General features: G+C 44.6%; 1 protein-coding gene across 1 annotated transcript in view; it reads right to left on the bottom strand.

Annotated features, from left to right (window-relative positions):
• The window catches only part of LOC130702208 (larval cuticle protein 2-like), a 90,188-nt gene continuing 68,841 nt past the window's right edge, over positions 1-21,347 (bottom strand). Inside the window, exon 2 of the mRNA XM_057523876.2 lies at positions 1-400. Coding sequence (XP_057379859.2) covers positions 73-348 — 276 coding nt within the window. The 5' untranslated portion in view covers positions 349-400 and the 3' untranslated portion in view covers positions 1-72. The remainder of the gene's footprint in view (positions 401-21,347) is intronic.

The following is a 21,347-nucleotide window of genomic DNA, read 5'->3' on the forward strand; positions in this document are numbered from 1 at the left end:
CACGCTTGCGATCAACGAGATATACAAAAATTATCGGACATACTTTAAATATTCAATCACGTGTCGGAAAATCTAGTAAATCTTGTAACCCTTTCCATTGAAGGGGATGTGAACGGGGGCAACGGGGAGCTCGTATTCATGGACGGGAGCAACTGGGAGCTCGTATTCATGGACGGGGGCCACGGGCAAGTGATCACCTTTGGGCTGGAATCCAGCATCATCAGCGGTCCAGGTCAAAGTGACTTTCTCGCCTTCAGGTGAAACCCAGTAGGAAGATCCCTTGTTGGTGTTGCCCATAACATCTTCGTAGGTGGCCTTTCCGTAAGAATCGTAAGCGACTCCTTGCATCTTCTTCTGGACTTGAGATTCTTCACGGGTTATGTAGTCAGACTGGGCGTAGCTGTGGGGTTAAAGGAATTTCATGTTTTGAAATATGAGAATCTATAGTCTCTTTGTTATTATGCATAAACCATGAAAATGATTTACCTTCACTGGCTGCTGCCATCGATGTTGCGGTCGTCGGATTGGCTAGTGACTGTAATGTCAGCGTATTTGTTATCCTTGTAGCTTGGTGTGGGGTAGGCTGGTGTGGGGTAGCTAGGAGTAGGGTACTTGGGTGCGGAGTAGCTAGGGGTAGCGTACTTTGGTGCAGCGTAGCTGGGAGCTTTGTATTCCGGCTTATAGCTGGAAGGAACGGCAGCGGCACCAGCCAAGACGGCAGCGATAACAAACTATCGTCCAATGTATTAATTAAATAAATATCTAAAATTTTTAGTTGTTCAGAAAATATAAGCAATAAAATGCCTCACGAGCTTCATGTTGTACTAGGAGGGTTTGATAAACAACTGATGGTCTCAGTCCTTCCATCCTGGACTTTTATAGTCGAGTGAGAGGCAAAGACATTCAGTTGACCTAGTTGTTTTGGCAGCTAGATTTCGCTAGAGCAAATTAGGTTTTGGGCGTTGAATAAAATACCTTACTTTCGCTTTTCACGTTAACCACGGTGCATTTTTGATTTTGTTTGGCTGGTGAAGAATTTATTTTGTCTCCTGGTCTATGATGATGAGAAATCAATATCTTGTTATAGGAGTATTCACACGTCTGGGTCTATGGAATACAAATAATATAATTTATCTTACTAAAATCAGGTTGGTGAACGATAATTTGCTCGACTATATAAGGCCGTCTCAAGGTGATAGAAGACATCAGTTGTTCAACTCTTCAACCGCTCTCCACATGAAACTAGTAAATATAATTTCTTTTGATTTTTCTTTTGTTTACAATTTCATAGCTTGTTGAAAAACTCTTTCCGCAGTTTGTTATCGCCGCTTTCTTGGCCGACGCTGCCGCTGTTCCACCCAGCTACAAGCCGGAATACAAGGCTCCTAGCTCCCCTTGCCCCAAGCTACCCAGCACCGGCCTACCCTGCACCAGCCTACCCTGCACCAGCCTACCCCTCACCAGCTTACCCTACTCCCAGCTACAACAAGGATAACAAATACGCTGTTATCACCATCACAAGCCAATCTGACGAGCGAAATCTCGAGGGCAGCAGCCAATGGAGGTAAATCTATTTAATTCTTTGTATTCATTACTTTAAGAACTAAAGATAACCATTCAAAAAATTTTATCGTTTCAACCCATAGCTATGTCCCAGTCTGACTACACCACCCGCGAAGAGTCTCAGGTTCAGAAGAAGATGCAACGAATCACCTACGACTCTTACTGAAAAGAATCGCATGGCCAAGTCCTTGGCAACACCAACAAAGGATCCTCTTACTGGGTGGGTTTCTCCTAAAGGCCAAAAATTCACTTTGACCTGGAGCGCTGATGATGCCGGATTCCAGCCCGAAGGTGACCACTTGCCCGTCGCCCCCGTTCATGAATACGGGCTCCCAGTTGCCTTTGCTCTCCCTTATTCACGCACTGGACCCGCTTACTAAGTTATAAACTTTTCCTCCGTGAAATTTGAATGGCGTGAGCCATCCAAGTGTAATTTATTGATGAGAAATAAGCGCAAATTATCTTTTGATTTCCGTAAAAGCTAATTATCTGAGTAGTCTAAACAAATGTTTCATTATACGAATGGAACTTCTTTACTTGTAGAAGAATGACGTAGCCAGCGCAGTTATTACCTTCGTTTCCACCGATTCCTGTCATTTCCATTCGTCGAAAACAAAGCGACGAAGGTGACCGGTTTCACACCAATTAAAGCAACTAAGCTGCTAATCACGTTTTCTCGGATAATATTGCCAACGTTGCAAGATAGGGGCAGTTACAGGAATGGCAAGGTTTAGTTATGCGTGCTAATCACGTGCCACCTAGTGACGACCGAGGAGAAGCTTTCCGGTCTTACGGCGGGACACAATCCAATCACGACCCGTTATTACACCATCCGACTTTTCTTTTATGGCTTTCTTCGCATGTAATTATTTTTCTAGCATAAAATAAGTTCTATCCAGAAGACATCAAAGGAAGTAAAGAATGAAGTTCATTTATTAAAATTGCCAATTTTGTTTATTTTGTTTCCTAAATTTAACTTTAAACGTCAGCTTGTGCCATAAAGAACAGTAGCCTTTTACATCACCGATGGTACAGTACAAAAGACTTGATAAGACAATTTATGTTTGGTACCGGTGATGGTTCGCTAGCGCCGTTACTGCGTGTATAGGCCTTACTAATGTTTATCTAATTCTAATTGCAGGTCTGGGAATGGCTGGAAAGAGTGACGCAAAGGACGCGGCAGGTAAAATAACGATGGATTGTGACCACGCTGGCTGGCTCCATGGAAAACAAACGCTATCAACTCTAAATGGAAATTAGGTGTCCACATGAATTATAAACGGTGGATTAATACGGATATGGCGGCCAAACCCACTCTTTTCTCATGTTAAAGGTAAATTAAAATTCAACTATATTTTTTATGGTTGTTTAATAATTTTATAGTTGACACTAATGCGAACAATCCATCACGGTACATTTTGTTTCGAATTTAAATTTCAGATAAAACACTTGCCTTCAATTGCGTTAATTAAATCGTCTAGTACGGTTCCATCAGTGCCACATTGTAATTCAACGGTGTCGACTTTTCATGGTGGGATGACAAGAACGGAGAACAGCAATACTTTCGGTCTGGGAACAACAAAAGCATGCCCACTTGTTTATGCGAAATGTTAGCCAGTTTGGTGGTACCGACCGGCATATAGAGCGGGTGCCAGCGGGCCGAAATTGTTCGGTCATTACCTACATCACCCAGTTAGTTTAATAGTCATCATTCAATTGCCATCATAACAGTAGTTTCATACCTCCTTCAACTAGGAACGTGTACGTTTCACCCCCTTTCGAAATGGATTTCGGGAATTAGGAGGTCATTAATGTACCAAGTGATACTCCAAGATGGTTAACCTGCAATAAAAACGTGAATTGAGCGGCCTTATAGCGGCAATAACATTCACCCGACCGACTGACGGGATTACTTGATCAAATTTCTCTTGCTGGGCGTTAAACGAACGCCGATAAGCAACGGTAGTGACGCCGTTTAGCCTCTGGCCGTAAAGCATGCTGACATCGTTGCGTCCTCCTATCCGGCTTTCGGGGCACACGCCGTTATTTTCATCGCACTTCCATTACAGACAAATATTACAAAAATAAAACAGGATAAGGTTGGTGAATGATCGACGATTAACACACCTGTGATTTGGCATTCGAAATGTAATCTACGACGTAGAACTTGTTGTCCGCGCTACTGAAATAGGCGACGGCAACATCAGCGCCAATCATTTTCGTGCGGCCTTCTGCGTGGCTTATCCCGAACGACATGTATTCGTTCTCGTCCATACGATCAGAAAGTCGGAGAATGACTCCCTCTAAGATTGCTTCCAACTGGACCTGCATGAAGCCGTTGAACAATTGGATGCAAGAGTCAAATTCGTGACCCGCTCCGTCCATAGCGCCGGACCACCTCGGGAATTTTATAGTCTAAAAACATACGGGCGAAAAAAAAAAAAATACACATTGTAAGGAACGGCCCGCCGCTACTGTTTCCCCGCACCGACCTTGGTTCCCACGGAGGGCTCTAACCTCCAAGAACCGGCCATGGCCCTTTTCGCACCTCTGTGTTAAATTTACACGGCAAAATACCCTACCCTTCCCGAAGTGTTAATCAAATTGACCTTCCATTTTCCTATAAAATGTTTTCCCTAAAACCCCGTAAAAGCAGTCAATCTTGAGAGTTGAAGTGAACCGGTACTCTGTACTAAGTGTGCGTGTTTAAATACAAACCTTGTTATTATTTTTACCATTGTGTGTTGTGTTACTTCCCCGCCAGTCGCCGCTACTACCATGAGCCCACTGTAAGTAAAACATACTCCTACCTATCTTTATTTTGTTTAGCTTGTCTCCACTATTTGTGGCCAAGCTTTACATTGGTGACAGTGAACTTCGAACACAAAGCCTCCGCGGTAGACATTTTTTCGCCACCCACTTTTTTACTTTGACACATCAGACAGCGCCATCTATTGAGTTTTTAGACACAATTTTTTTCATGAACAACAAAACGCCGCCAAATAGCTAAAATTTAAAAAAGTAGATGGATAATTTAACAAAAGTATTTCGAAGTGCCGGAATCGAAATCGAATCGAATCGGACCGGACTCGCTTCTAAAAGAAACCTAAAAGCCCAAGGGCCAAAAAGTGAAATAATTTATTCCCCAATCCAAAACTCACAAAACACTCAAGAAAGCGACACACCCAACACCAATCTACTAACTGACGACGAAATAGAAGAACATCACCTTGCTAGCCAGTGGAACAAAATTAGAGAGGAAGAAACCTCTCACCTAGTGGTCGACGAACTTGAAACACCCCCTTTGGAGGTCCTAATAAAAGCCCAATCAATAGTAGTAAACGATCGCAAACAGCAAGAAACAAAAAACGACGCCACAGAATTATTTTTTCAAGAAACCTTCTCAGCAAATTTAGACCTAATCGGAACGCCAAGTTTCAATAAACAATACGCCGATCTACGGCTCGAAGACGTCCCAGAAGAAGAAATTTTACTAGAACTACAATTCCTTAGAGCCTTGAATAACCAACCTGAACTTCCGTACGAAAAGACTCAACAGTTATATCGATCGCTCATAAGGGCACACGGAGAAAAATTTAACACGCCAAGAGAGCTCTTCAATTTTTTGAATCTGCGAACACTTCTCACACCTCTATCGGAAAGCGTCTACCCAAGGCCTACACCGGCCAACGCAACAACTCGACCAGCACCGATCGAGCCCACCCCTCGATCAAATCCAGCAGAGTTAGCCAGCTTTAGCTCGGACAGACCACACTCAGCCTTCGCGCCACATCCCATCAGAGCAACAGGAAACCCGTTCGTGCCAAACCAAGAACGAGATACCGGAGCCATTAACAAACCTATCAAGAAAACCACGGAGGAAGAAACCTCAAATACGGGAGCTGTGAACAAAGAAACGCCAAGACCGACCGCAGAGTACCCTCAACCACCGATCCCAAAGAGAGTATCCTTCACCCCTCAACTTATAACTACACGACACGACGCTACAAGCACGATGGAATCGAACCATCGCCCCGAAACCCACAGTAGCAACGACCCAGAAGACGACTTAGTCACAATATTCCGAGCCCTAACCAGGAACAACTGGACAACAGACGCGGCAGCAAGCTTCGTGGCGACCCTAAGGGGCAATGTAAGTCAACCCACGCCTGCACCTCAATATACATCCACGCCGAACCCTGCTCCGTGGCAACGGCAGACAGCCGACCTTACTGCGCCTACACGGCAAGAATATTCCGCTGTGCCAACAAGAACAACCCCTCAACCCAGTTATATGCCCACGAGCGCGTACCAGTCGCAACAATTCTATGGCCAACGTCAGTCAACCATCAGCGATCTCGACATCCAAGCAACACGGCTACTATCACAAATTAGTGTATTCTCCAAGCCAGGAGATAATGTGGACCTCAATTCTTGGATCAGGCATTTTGAAAACACGATGGACATCGGCGATTTCGAGGAATCCAAAAAGATTAAATATCTACGGTCTAAACTGGTAGGACCTGCGGGCGACTTCATGGAACAATTCCAACTCGATCACCCAGTCGAAGCCACCTGCTACGAGACCGTCAAGCGAGCCCTAAAAGAAAGATTCATGGGAAAAAACATGGAACACAAATACAGAACGTCGTTCAACAGCTGCAAAAGAGAGCCTGCAGAATCAATAAGGAATTTCGCACATCGAATCCAAAAACTAGCGAGAGGTGGCTACCCCAATGTAAGCCAGGAAGTCATCGAGCAGTTAAGCAGGGACAAATTCATGAACGGTCTGGCGCCTCAACTACACGACCGACTATTTTGTCTGGACTTCTCCTCATTCGACCAGATGATTGAAACGGCAGAACGACACGACCTAGCGCTGGAACTCACCAACGCAAGGGGCCATTCAGGGAACTTCGACGTACCACCTCCACCCGTAAAAAAGGACGATATCGCATCCCTCGTTAGAGAAGCAATAAGATCAGAACTCACAAAAAACCAGGAAGGACGAAGGTACCCCGAAAAAAAGGAACCACGTAACCCCGAGACTTCGGATAAATATTGCACCTACCATAACATGTACGGTCACGACACCAAAGACTGTGCGGCAAGACAATACCAAATGAGGCTTGCATGCGACAACTGCGGACCCAGGGGGCACACCAGCAACACCTGCCGCATTCCACCCAACCAACCCCCACCGGCACAGCAACATCCGACTGCGAATAACCAGCAGCAAAGAGAATATCACCAGCAGCCACCTAGACAACCACAGCAACAGACGCCGCAGTACCCCCCACCGCCGCCAGGCATCCCGCCAACAAGTAACCCCTTCGGCGAGAAGTTAAACGAGTAACCACCGATAGACATGTCGGGCCAACCGGTGGAAACGTTCCCAAGCCCCGCCAGTACGTGAAAAGTGTGCAGAATAAAGTCGGACCCCCCAGAATCACCCTAAAAGCAGACGAAGTGATCTTCGAAGCCCTTTTTGACAGCGGTGCAGGAAAAAGCCTGCTAAGTAACAAATTATATTCAGAACTTTGTGGAAACGTCGTAAATTTCTCTCCAGAGGTTGCAGTAGATATAAATAACAGGCGCAATATGATATAAATAACAGGCGCTTAAAAACTCAGGGCACAGTCACCCTTACATTTCAACTAGTGGACGAAGAATGTCCCGATCTCTTAATCCAATCGTTCATCGTAGTGGACGGTATCACCGAGAGCTGCGTACTAGGTTTAGATGCACTCTACGGTCACAAATTCATATTCGACGGCAATGAGCGAACGATCTATCGGATGAGAAGACCCGAACAATCGCCTCATGAACCCGTTATGATTACTCCGCAAAAAATCACTATCTCTCCATACACCGCACAAGTGGTGGAGAGCGAACGGGGGGGGCGGGAAGCTACCCCCGAACATCGCCTGCTCATTTATATCTGTGCCGGAACTCCCGAAGGGAATCCGACTCGACCCGTTTGTTTCGAAGAAACAGGGAAATGGATTATTCCGCATAGTTGTCATCAACGAAACCAACAAGCAAGTCACCTTACCCGCGTTTCAAGTATTAGGAAAATTAGTCTTTGGTGAAGAAAAGGCACAACACACCATCGCCTCCTGCTCCTACCAAAACAACCCCGCCGACCCTAACATCTTTGAAGAAACCCTAACAACCATCCCAGACCGAGAAAAACAAGCATTACAAAAATTTCTTACAAATCATACACATTTTTTTCGCTTTCAAAACAGAAGATCTCGGGAAAACAGGGCTAGTCAAGCACACGATCGACACGCAAGGCAAAGGACCCATCCGCTCACGGCCCTATCGAAACTCTCCACGGCAAAAAGAAGTCGCGGAAAAAATCATCCAGGAGTTACTCAAAAACGACATCATCAAACCCTCTGTTTCACCATGGGCATCACCCATCGTCTTGGTACGGAAGAAATCAGGAGAAGAAAGACTGTGCATCGACTACAGGAAATTGAACGCGTTAACAAAAAAAGATTCATTTCCACTACCTAGAATCGACGACGTCCTGGACCTGCTGCAAGGTCAAAAACTTTTTTCCACCCTCGACCTAGCGTCGGGCTATTGGCAGATCGAAATGGAAGAACAATCCAAAGAAAAAACTGCGTTCATCGTCGACAATAACTTATACGAATGGAATAGACTTGCATTTGGGCTAACCAACGCTCCAGGCACGTTTCAACGGTTAATGAACTTCGTGCTATCTAGCGTCCTCGGGAAGAGTTGTCTGGTCTACCTGGACGACATCATAGTCTTCTCGACTACCATCGAAGAACACGTCAGGCATCTACAAGAAATCTTTGGATTATTAGAAAAAGCTAACCTAAAACTTAAATTGTCGAAGTGCAAATTCCTCCAAGACGAAGTACACTACCTAGGACACATCATATCGGCTGACGGAGTTGCTCCCGACCCTAGCAAAATCGAGGCAATCGCCAACTACAAACGTCCATGCACCGTAAGAGAGCTAAAATCGTTCCTAGGATTAGCCTCATACTATCGGCGATTCATCGAGAAATTTTCAACTACCGCGCATCCACTTCTAATGCAAACAAAAGGACAACCAAAGGATGAAATTAAGTGGGGACCAGAGGAGGAAAAATCTTTCGAAGCCTTAAGGAAAAGTTTAATCACCAAACCCGTGCTGGCATATCCAGACTTCAGCAAAGAATTCATCATCTTCACCGATGCAAGCGACTACGGACTAGGAGCCGTCCTCTCCCAAGAAATCAACGGTAGAGACCAGCCGATTGCCTATGCCAGCAGGCACCTGAACGACAGAGAAAGGAAATATTCTACTGTGGAAAAAGAAGCAGCCGCCTTAATCTTCGGAATCAAACGGTTCAAATACTACCTACAAGACGAGCCGTTCGTGATCGTGAGCGACCACCGCCCACTGCAATGGTTACAAACCTTCAAAGACGAAACAGGCAGATTGGGAAGATGGGCAATTACGCTCGGCAACCTCAAGTATACGGTACGATACCGACCTGGGCGAGTCAACGAGAACGCCGATTTCCTATCACGGATACCAGTAGCAGCCGTCCAAGTGCAGCCAAAAGACGCCGACAGCATAGTTCAGGAACAGAAGGACGATCCGCTATGTCAAGACATCAGATCATACCTAGAAAACGGGCTCCTATGGGAAGAAGATCGATGCCGGTTGCCAAGTTGAGCCAAGGAAATTGAATTATTCACCATCGAGAACGAGGTACTCTGCAGATCCTACATTCCACATTCCGAAAAAAGGCGACGATTCGTGCAAAAACAAGTGGTGGTACCAGCATCACTCAGGCAAGCTCTAGTAGAGGAATACCACGATTCGCCCCTGTCCGGCCACCTCGCCTACAGAAGGACCTGTCAAAGGCTGCGTGACAAGTACTATTGGCCCAGCATGCTCGAAGACGTCAAAGAATACTGCCGGAAATGTGAGGTGTGCGCCCGACAACGTCGATCCAACAACCGAGCGCTCCTGCACTCGCTCCAACTTGCTCAAGCCCCCTTCGAAACCCTGGGACTTGACTTCCTGGGTCCTATAAATTCTACGTCCTTCGAAGGGAACAACCATATCCTGGTAATAACGGACTATTTTTCCATGGGTAGAAGTGGTGGCACTACCAGATCAAACGGCCGTAACGACGTGTAAAGCCTTAGTCGACAAGATCATAAACTATCATGATCCACCTAGGGTAATCATCTCGGATCGCGGAACCAATTTCACATCAGAGTTATTCAAGCAACTATGCCGAACACTCCGCATCAAACACTGCACCACCACCGCGTACCACCCACAAACGAATGGCTTAACGGAACGGTTCAATAAAACTGTCGTGGAAATGCTAAGAAAATACATCTCGGAGGGGTATGAAGATTGGGAAGATATGTTGGGACATGTAGCCTTCGCTTATCGACACTCAGTCAACTCTTCAACGCAAGAAACGCCGTATTTTCTAAATCACGGGCGAGACGCAGTAATGCCAATCGATCGATGGTTACAACCAGTCGCTACCGACCCTATCACGCCACAGGACTACAAAAGCGAGACGATGAAACGACTCTTCAAAGCGTTCGACCTCGTTAAAGAAAACCTCGAAAGAGCCAGAACGCAGCAGAAAGAACAGTACAACAAACGGGTAAAAATGTTTGAGTATCAGATAGGAGACAAAGTACTCCTCGACGTTCGAACAGTCAAACCTGGCACTAGTCGGAAATTAAACCCGAGATACCAAGGCCCTTACCGGATCACAAAAATCAACCCCAATCATACGGTAGAAATCCAGTCCACACCAGGAACGACCCCCCAGCTAGTACATACGAACCGGATCAAACCGCTCCTCGAAGCAATGATTTGGAGAGACGACCCTTGCCCTGTTTTCGAAGACCTCAGACTAGACCCTGAAGACAGGACGACCGAAGAACCGACTGAAGAAGAATCCCTAGGACTAAACGACCTGATCCCCGATCCATGGGAACCGTCCACGCTAGAACCGATAACTGAGGAAGACGAAATAAACATCACTAATCCATTTTTCGGATTTACCCCCCCGGAGCACAACGAAAGAATAGCCCGACCTGAAAGACGGGAAGGATTGCGCCCCTGGACTAAAATCCGGGCGCCCCAGAAATTATAAAAATGTGTATATACTTGTAGCATGCGAATGAGCCGACCAAAAGGACCGCCCCAAAAACAAACATCTCATGTATCTCCATCTTATAGTTTTTTTCAGATACTCGTTTTAGCCACGATGTTCAGCGGAACCTTTGCGTTCAACGCCACGGTCTGCGATTGTGACAACGCCCTCCACAAGGGATTCCTCCAGTTCGACGACGAAGGCTGCAAACACAAAATCAGTTCAGCAGCACCCGTTCGAGTACACTACAACGTGTACTCTACACTACCCGTTACGCAGAGATTTCTAGGACATACGTGTGTTATGTGGAAAATGAGTAAAACAGTCTATTGCGACTTCTTTCAATGGGACCACGTGCAAGAACATCGCACTCCTTTGGACGTCACTGCCGACGAATGTCGAAGATTACGCGATTCACGATTGTGCGACAGACAGCCGATGAACAACCTGGGTTCCAATAAGTGGTCCTTAGAAACAACACCCCATGTGCAAGGAAGCTGGCTACAAACCAGCTCTGACTACCTGATCAATTGCCGACTGGAAGAGGTAATTTTGGAGACCGAGTGTGTCAGATTGCGTCATCAGCTCGCCTTTAGGCGACATCCCCGCCTCCGCTAACGGATCACTAATACACAACCTCGTGACAATCGTATGGGACGATTCGCTGAGGGAATCCCAAAAGTGCCAAGCAAAACAAGTAGAAGAAGGGGTGGCCCTGTTGTACCAAACATCCGACCCGAAAATTTTCCGAATTCGTGACTCCAGTAAACAATTGGACTTCGTGGTGAAGAATATCAGTGTCGGACTTTGCAAACCAGCAACGAACTACTCCAACTACCGCCCAGTGTTAGGAATGGACCGCGTAGTAGCCTCCTGGATCCCCTTGAACAATTCAAAAAGTGAAGCAAAGCTAAACAACAAAAACTTAACCATTCCGACAATGCTCCGCGCCGAGATAGACGCAGTGCCACACACACAATATATCCGGGATATTGCCGTAGAAATGTCAAACGGACTAGCAGAAGAAATTCGAGCACTTCAGTGTCAGATTCGGGAAACAGCGCACAAAAACGCCATCGCCACGGCACAGTATAATGGTTGGCTAGCCGCCAGCTACTTGAATCTGCCGAAATGCACCAAACTCCAACCAACAGGCAAGAACTTCGCCGTTCTCCAATGCGCTACCCGAGAAGTAACATTTGTAACAACCATCACGGCCTGCGGACCTCAGCCAAAGGTAGAGAACTCCACCATCAATATAGAAGGATGGGAACTAACAGAGTAACGTTCTACTCAGCGCTTACGACGCCCCCCGCACATATCCTTCATGGCCAGATTGGGGAGCTGGCTTAGGAATTTCGGATCCATTTCAGGCATAGGCATTGTCATGGCACTAGCTTTCCGTTTTTGCGGATTGGGATCCCTTCTGTCAAGATTCATCCCATGTTTGCCGTGCTTATCGACGTGCAACCCCTTTAATTGGTTAGCAACCGGGGCCACAAGAGAGACCGATCTAGAGTCTGGGGGCCATGGAAACGCCAACAACACACCCTCAGCTCCGATAAATATCATCAACGTACCACCCGCAGTGCAGCATATCGAAGAACAAAAAAATAATAATAATAATAAAGGGTCAAATCTATAACCTAAACCGGGGCAGGTGGCGCTAACTGCAGTAGTGCCCACCAGCCGCAGGTGGCGGTAGTAGACATTTTCCCTTCAAAAAAAAAAAAAAAAAAAAAAAAAAAAAAAAAAAAAAAAAAAAAAAACAGAGAGTACTCCCCCTTTGGAAGACTCCCTGTTGGGTTTTTGAAGCTGTGGCGCCACCAGCGGCACTCCGCTGGCTGGAATTACTCCAAGCAACAACGCTTGCCCACTGAGAGGTAGCCTCAGTGTTATTTTGGCCCGCAACCTCCAACGCGCATCTTTCCCATACCCCCCGGCGGCGGGGAAGCAGAGGCGATTACACATCGTCAGTTTCGGTTTTCAGTTCAGAGCACTCTAGCGGCCGCCCAACCATGTTTCCATGGTCGCACCAGAGCACTCCTCCCCTCAGCACAGGTACCCGCAGGAACATTTGGCCGGGATTTGAACCCGGACCGGTTTTGTCACCAGAACCCATGTCAACTTGGGTGCCTTTGCATCTGGGACACTCCTCCAAATTCTGGAAACCTATGCCAGTCCAGTCTATTAATATTTACCTAGACAGGCCAATTATTATGATTTTTTTCTATTTCGTTCTTTCCGATTATCATGGTTGTCATGCTTTGGCCCATGTTTAAGCCCCCTAAAATGCGGTTTTTAGCCAATACTCCTCCCGCCATTGATTATTATGGATACCTTCGGCTCTTCTTTATATTTTTTGCGTTCCCTTGTGGTCTGAGGTGCATTTTTTTGCATTTCTTTGTATAACTCTTTGAATTTCTCGCATATTCTTGCATTTTTTTGCACTTGTTGCCTGATGCCTAAACCTACCCCCTACACCCAGGTCGACTAGGACCTACACCGACTCCGGCATACAGTACTACCGACCTAGCAGTAGTATTAGCAGCCATAACTTGAAATATCACGCCATAACAAACAATCAGTTTTTTTAAAAATCACAGTGTCATTTTGTGAAAGGGTAGTCTTGAACCCACCATCTCCACGCAACCTCCATTTCATGGTGTCCCGCCATTTTTGTTTTCTTAAAAATTCGTAATGTCGTTTTGTCGAAACTGAGTCTCGAACCCACAACCCTCCCGCAGCTTATCTTCCGCCAGTTTGCTTTCATTTCCCACGATCAACCGTTTTTCCCTTTTTTCCTACGATCAACCCCTTCGTTGACCTTGGCCACCATCGTTATCCTTTTTCCCACAATCTATCACCTTTTTCACCATTGGTCAAACCCGAAACAATTCCCTCCTTGCCCCTACCTGCCGTGTTATTTAAGCTACAGCCTGACGTCAGCAGAATCAATGTATCTTCAACAGCAGGAAGAACCATGGCAAACGCTTACGACACCTGCCCTGTTTGCGGCCACAGCCACACGGAAGAAACCTGCCCCTGGTGCCAACCCGCTGAAAATAATAAACCAACCGTCTCCTACCACCGCACTACCCTCGGCTGGCGTACACCCCAAAATTACCGGAACTGTTCGGGAGCCAGTTTCGTCTTCATCCGCTACCATGGCGAAGGAACCGAAGATGACGACCCTCAGCTTCCCATTGCCGGCCGGGACCTGCATACGGCAGCGTTGAACGACAGCATCGAGCGACACCGCAGCAAGAAAAGGTAGTTGGACGGAGCAGAAGAAGACCGGGCATCATGGCGTGTCGGAGTTACGCCAGGACATTTCGTCGCCGACGACGACGACCATCGCATCAGAGAATATATCCCCACCCAGTATTACGTAAACACCGGATTTCAGAAGGGGTACGACTACGGCGACCACTTCCCGAGGTGCTCCACCCCGACGTTCGGAGACTACAGGCCCGAAGAACCCCTCGACGAAACCTTTTTGGCTCCACCAGTATCACCTGGTCCAGCGCAAGAAGAAAATTGGGCGCATAACGAAGTAGAGGTAATCAACATATCCGACTCTCCAAGTGAGACATCTGGATATCACTCCTACGACAGCGAGTCAACTCTACCCCTCGTCATTACATCGTGATTGCGGGACGCAATCTCCCACGGCCGTAAGATATGTAAGGAACGGCCCGCCGCTACTGTTTCCCCTCACCGACCTTGGTTCCCACGGAGGGCTCTAACCTCCAAGAACCGGCCATGGCCCTTTTCGCACCTCTGTGTTAAATTTACACGGCAAAATACCCTACCCTTCCCGAAGTGTTAATCAAATTGACCTTCCACTTTCCTATAAAATGTTTTCCCTAAAACCCCGTAAAAGCAGTCAATCTTGAGAGTTGAAGTGAACCGGTACTCTGTACTAAGTGTGCGTGTTTAAATACAAACCTTGTTATTTTTTACCATTGTGTGTTGTGTTACTTCCCCGCCAGTCGCCGCTACTACCATGAGCCCACTGTAAGTAAAACATACTCCTACCTATCTTTATTTTGTTTAGCTTGTCTCCACTATTTGTGGCCAAGCTTTACAACATTAATTCGAATTCGTAAATGAAAATGTTTAAGTTGAATGTACTTTTAAAATGTGAATGAATTATCTTTTCTACCGATTGGTACCACCGAACTGGCTAACATTCCGCAGTAGATTACGTACATGGAACCACAGCCACCTAACGTACAATCTAAACAATATGTCGTAGAAAATGTGGGCTAACTTGTTGAACTGAAGTGTTTACCTGGGATATCTTGCACTCCAATGTATTTTGCTTTGGGATACTTTTGTTTCAATACCTCAACAAGTGATGCCTCTGCAGTTGGGATAACTCTCGGCTGATCTGTGTCTGAAAATCTAACAGCCTGATTTGATAAACCTGTAACATCAAAATGTTAGACCTATGAAAAAGACATTCAAGAACGTTCTGAGGAACCTGAGATGATGGCGCATCAAGCGGTTGGCTGCTGATCTCAACATCCCAACTGGCTGGAAAAAAATTTCGCAGAACTATACGCTAAGAAAAGTACTTAAGGCACCACAGAACTTTGGGAAAATTCCGGCAAAGTGTTTTGATTTAATTATTTAACAGACAACGGCAGAAGGCACCAGCCAACTAAGAATTCTCTTTTTGCCGTTCGTTGGTTTGTTTACTTTCGTAACACGTTTCATCGTCTGCTTGAAGTCTAGATCGTTGCCAGATCCAAAAATAATGAAAATAATTTCCTCTAATTTTTAAAATCAAGGCGGGGTTCTATTAACTTTAATACACACATTACCTAACTTGTTACTGTTGTTAGTACAATTCATGCCCACACGAAGCAGATTGAAAAGACGAGCCCGTATCTTTCAACTCTTTTTAAGACTACTTAATAGGCCGAAAAAATTCTAAACAGCCATTTCGTGAAACGAAAACATACAACGAACCTAAAAATGTAATAAAATCTAAAATTGAAGATGAAAAAATGTTTTGGTGTGGGTCCCGATTCGAACCATTGACTGGCGATCGTCTGGATGGACATAACATTGCAATTTACCGTAAATTATTGTTAATTATTAATAACATAATTACGTCGAAATGCTAATTTTCACATTTTGCTTTTTCCTTGTTTTATTTTATTTCTCAAATGCCGTTAATTTGCAAAAATGTGATCATCGACCGTAGACTCGCGCCCCAAGTTCAGGTTCCATGTCCCATGTTTCCATGTACATTACTTTAATCCCTCTAAGCCTCATCTAGGGTCATTGATGATCACCGGACGCCATAACCACTAGGCTATGGACGCCAAAATTAATGTACTTTCGACGGACTTTTAACGTTCCTTCCACAAAGTACTTTAATTTTGCAAAACCCGTTAGAACATTGTCAAATCCATTTCATTGGTTTTCAAATGAGTTTTATTTGCCAATTTATAAAACAATATTGTTTTTTAAACAAATGAGAAAATAAACTTAATTTCACAACTGTTGTGGATTTTAGACTTGGTGCTAATAGTACATTTGTTTCTGTTTGTTGAACATTTTTCCAGGTTGACAGAATTTTGAAAAATAGCGGGGTTCCCGCCGTTGCCCCGAAAACCCGCCCCGCTTGAAAAGCATGCATGTTTTCCCCGAAACGACCGTGTTTTCGCGATGCCCCGCGGGTCAAGCTTGAATATTACATTGCCCCGAAACTAAAATAAAACAATTGAATTAAAGTGAAATTATCCGTCCTAAGGAAAAAGGAAAAAGGAGGTTGAAAACAAAGTCTGGCAGGACGCACCTTCCTCTTGATAAACATTTAACACCAAAAATAGTTTTCGTTTATCGCCTTGGGTTTTAGAAGCAATCCGGCTATACGATACGAAAGTGGTTTCCGTTTTTACGCAAAGAGCAACGGACAGGCTTTGCGGAAAAACGTACGAGCAAAACTTTTGTTTAATTTACACGGGTTATGCTGTGGAAATGCATCACTCAGATCAAAGAATCAAGACAAGGAAGCTGTAGATAATAATGATGTTGGCAGACTATTAATACTTGTAAGCTTAATCAATACAGCGGGACTCGAACCCGCAATCCTCGGCTTAGGAGGCCGATGCCTTATCCATTAGGCCACAGAAGCTGTAAAATTATACCTGCCTTCCAATTTGCAAACCGCCAATTTTTCATTTGGATCAGGTCTGGGTTTATTTTTATTATTGCCTTTATTCCACAAACTATCGCAAGAACCCAAGCGCAAATATGTCCGATTTCTTCTGGTTATATTAATACACTGGCGGATACATTTACAGAACCACTTATTAGGTTAATATTTCTGTCTCCAGTTGCGCAGCTGGTTGGCGAATGAAACTTATACGACAGTAATTTCATTGTGTTTCGGGATTGAACGATTCTCTAAGTAATGCCGAGGCCGCGAGTTCGATCCTCGCCTGGAGAATGTGTTATCTTTAACCTGCCCGATCCCGACAGGTTTAATAAAATAGAGGAAAGTAATTGAAACTTCGTTTGCTAACCAACTGCAACACTCATCTTCACACATTCACAACGCAATTTTCACAATTAATAGTACTTCGGAGACTCAGTGTAATAGTTGGGAGTTGCATACGTTGTCGTGTAATAAGCTGGAGCCTCGGTGTAGTACCTGGGGGGTGGGGGTGGCGTAAGTGGTAGGCCTAGTGTAGTATTTGGGAATAGTGCTTTGGTGGCTCGCTGTAGTAGCTAGGAGTGGCAGGTGTTGTTGTGTAGTATGTTGGAGCTTCAGTGTAATAACTTGGTGCCGCGTACGTTGTGGTGTAGTACTCGGGAGCCTTTGTAGTGTAGTATTGTGGACCCTCCGTCTTGTAATACATGCGAGCCTCAGTATAGTAAGCTGGGGCAGCGTGTGTGGTAGGCGGAGAAGCGTAGCTTGTCGTGTAATAGTCAGAGGCGTATAGTAGGTGGGAGCTACGGTGTAGTAACTTGGAGTGGCATATGTTGTTGTGTAATACACTGGCGCTTCTGTGTAATAGCTCGGTGCGGAGTAGTATTTCAAGGCCTCCGTATAGTAAGTCGGAGCTGCATACGTAGTGGTGTAGTATTCAGGTGCCTTATTGCTGTAATACTTGGGCGCATCGGTGTAGTAAGTGCGGGTCACATATGTTGTGGTGTAGTACTCGGCCGCCTTCGTAGCGTAATACGACGCAGCAGTGGTTGTCTGGTATGAATAACTACCGTATCCACAAGATGAACCCATCGGCACACTTAAGGTCGATCTAGTCATCAGAAGACGACAGCTAGTAGCAGCATAATGCCATCATAATTTGACGAAAAAAAAACAAATGTTAATTTTCATAATTCCATCATGACATTGAAATACTTAAAACGACAATAAAGAATCATTTCACCTCGTTCAAACATAAATTTAATCAAAAATTGCATCATCACATTAACTAAAATCATTAAACAAGTTGAAGTGTGTACGTTACCCATGATTGTAGGTTGGAACTGGAAGACACTATATGAATTCAGCTATTGGTATTTGAAAGACTACTAAGTACTTGAAAGACTATACGTACTAGTTTTGGTGGTCGGTTTTTTGGTAGTTACTGGATAGTCGTCGGTTTTTTGGTCGTTGTAGATTTTTTAGTGGTCGTTGGTTTTTTTATCGTTGACGGTTTTTTGGTAGTAGTGGGTTTTTTGGTAGTTGTGGGTTCCGTCGGTGGTTCTGTCGGCGGTTCCGTTGGTGCAACCGTAGGGGAGTCCGTAATAGGCTCCCCGTCGTCCGTTGGAAGAGTGACAAATTGGATTTCTGTCACTGGTTCACCTCAACACCAGTAATGTGACGTCATTCATCTGCAAATTAACGGGAAATTTAATGAACACGATAGTCCATTAAACAAAAAATGATGAGTAGATCACCTGGGAGTCGAAAGTATGTTTCGCAGACAGAAGAATCAAATTAATCGTTAAACATTTCGAATTGGATAATATAGTGGAAATATGTCCATTTTTTTTATGGCAAACTTGTAAGCGTGCTTCTAATACTATGCTAAACACTCAAACTTGCCGAAGGAAATTGAACGTCGCATTTCTATTTTGGCATTTAGCTTTAAATGATCGCAAATAAATGTTTCAAGTAGGAATCAGTTTTCTTTGGAAACGCTTACCTGAGTCGCATCGTCGTAAACTTCGTGCATCACAACTGACGATACTTGTCTGCTAACGGAGCCCTCCCCTCCACCAGAAATTGACAACGTGTTAAGATACACAACAAAGCCGGTAGCATAGGCTAAACTAAAATCAAAGTGGATCCACGCGAAGGGGAACCAGTAGTTCGAAAAAAACAAAACAAAAAAAAAAACAACAAGCATGCATTAGAAATTGAAGTTATTGCTGGAATATTTCCTCAATATGCATTGTAAAGGGTTTTCATCAGTTTACCCATACAGACAATGAGCCGCTGTCAGGATATGTTTTTCTCCAACCAAAGTTCCACCGCATACATCTCCATTCAAATCCAGACTGGCTTGGCAACGAAACAAATACATAAATAAATTTTAAAATTACATGACGGTGAACCGTATGGAAAAAAAAATATTAACATTTAACTGATTAAAATAAAAAATTGCCATCAAAATAATACAGTTGCATTGCAGGCTATTAGCTTACCACGTGAGGGAATTCACCGGCGTCAGCGGGAGTTCCACCGACGATGTAAGCTATACGGTTGGCAAACCAGTCCCTATAGTCCAACGAAAATTATTGTGGGTTCCAAAAAACTAGGATTTCGAACAAACAAAATAAGTTTGAGCTTTTTTAAATGTTTCTACTTCATATAAAATACAAACAAAACATAAAAAAAAAAAAAATGTTGCGAATCGCGCACGTGTACTGTACATGTGCTGAAATTCTATTAGACATTCTCGTAACACGCAAACATACGCGTGAAGAACAAAACAAAGTGTGTGAAACCAGTAAATTGGAAGAACGCACATGTGTCTCCCTCCTGTCAGTTTGGCCACTTTCGCTGACGTAGATGTCAGACAGTATGCAGAAGCTACCTAAGTGCAATGGTTGGAAGTTTGGTTACATTTTCAGTAGAGTTTTAGATTTAGGACTTTGATAAGACGGGAGTGAGGGCGGAAAGAGAACGGGTAATTTTCTGTGTACGAGGCGCGGTTTTCGAAACACTTGGACATATGCGTTCGCGTTTCGGCTGTGTTTCTCAGAAACAAACGACGAGCGACGAATGGAGGCATCCAATGGTATTCGAGGAGTACGGGACAAGTTCCACCCAACCACTACCTTCTCGAAATTTCATTGCATATTTTATTGGCTTAGTTATACTGTATCGGGGGTTCACGTAAGTCGTGTCTTCATCACTTTCCGGTCACGACAGGTAATTTGTATCTGAAATGGAAAACAAGGTAAATGGAACTTATTCATATAGGTACTGTATGAATAAGAAAAACATCTGTGGAACGAGTTCTTGCCCGAGTGCAATCAATGGGCATGTTGCAATCATGCTGCAATCACAACTATAATTAATAACCGTATCCTTGAATTGAATGATGGCAAAGCGATGTCTCATCATCAACTATAGCAAACGTGCATATATTTGTCTACAAGGGTTGCATAACCGAGCTGCAGCGGCAAGGTCAGTTCTTTTGCACATCATGTGTCCATCGATGCCGAACACTTTGGAGGGCCATTACAAGCATTTTCACGCAGGGACATTCTGGCACTGTCATTGTAAAAAGCGTGCAAATAAATTTCAACAATCTTTGATACGATGTTTGGGCTGATTGCGGGTTTATTACGTACAGTAGATACAGATACCAGCTGATGAAATATGCATCCTATTTGGGTACGGCAGTATAAACTGCCGATGGGCTTGCATTGTGAAACCTGAAATCCCCAAATTCGCCCACGAGTCATGGTTGGAAAAAAAATGCGTAAACAAAGGCAGCACTATTTAAAAGTACTCCATTATTTTTCGACGTTTTAGCGTAGAGAAACAAAACACGGTAGTGAGGCTACTCGAAAAACAAAAACGAAAATCAAAAGCGGATTTTCCAAACAAGTTCAATGGAAACGCTGAAAGTCGTGCCTTAGAAAATTTTATTGGCAAACGCCAACGAAAATATTTAGGACATTGAGCCAAACTGTTTCGCTTCGTGTTTTGCAATCCAGCCAACGTAAGTGCTGACTCGTGTATAAACAACGGCATAGTTGGGGATCAGCACAACCTCTGCCATAGGACCGCCACTGTCACCCTTAGATTTCAAATTGACATTTGAAACCATTGTCTGTACATGAAATGCAACGGGAATTTATATTTTAATCAAGAGAATAACCTGGCAGGTATCTATTCCGTCTCCGCTGGCACACAAGCAAATGGTGGCATTGAAACCTCCGTATTGACTTTTGCAAACTGTGTTATCCAGATCAGTAACGTCGGCCTTCAGCAATATGTTTGACCCCCCGATTTTGCCTATTGAGCCAAGGAAAGAAGAAATCGTTCGTTAGGACAAGGCAATGGCAAATAGATTTTCCAGTAACTTATCAAAAGGAACAGGAATTGTTTAACTCGGAGTGGTTGATCCCCATCCA

This window comes from Daphnia carinata, chromosome 10 (assembly GCF_022539665.2).
Source record: "Daphnia carinata strain CSIRO-1 chromosome 10, CSIRO_AGI_Dcar_HiC_V3, whole genome shotgun sequence".
NCBI classification, from domain to species: Eukaryota; Metazoa; Arthropoda; class Branchiopoda; order Diplostraca; family Daphniidae; genus Daphnia; species Daphnia carinata.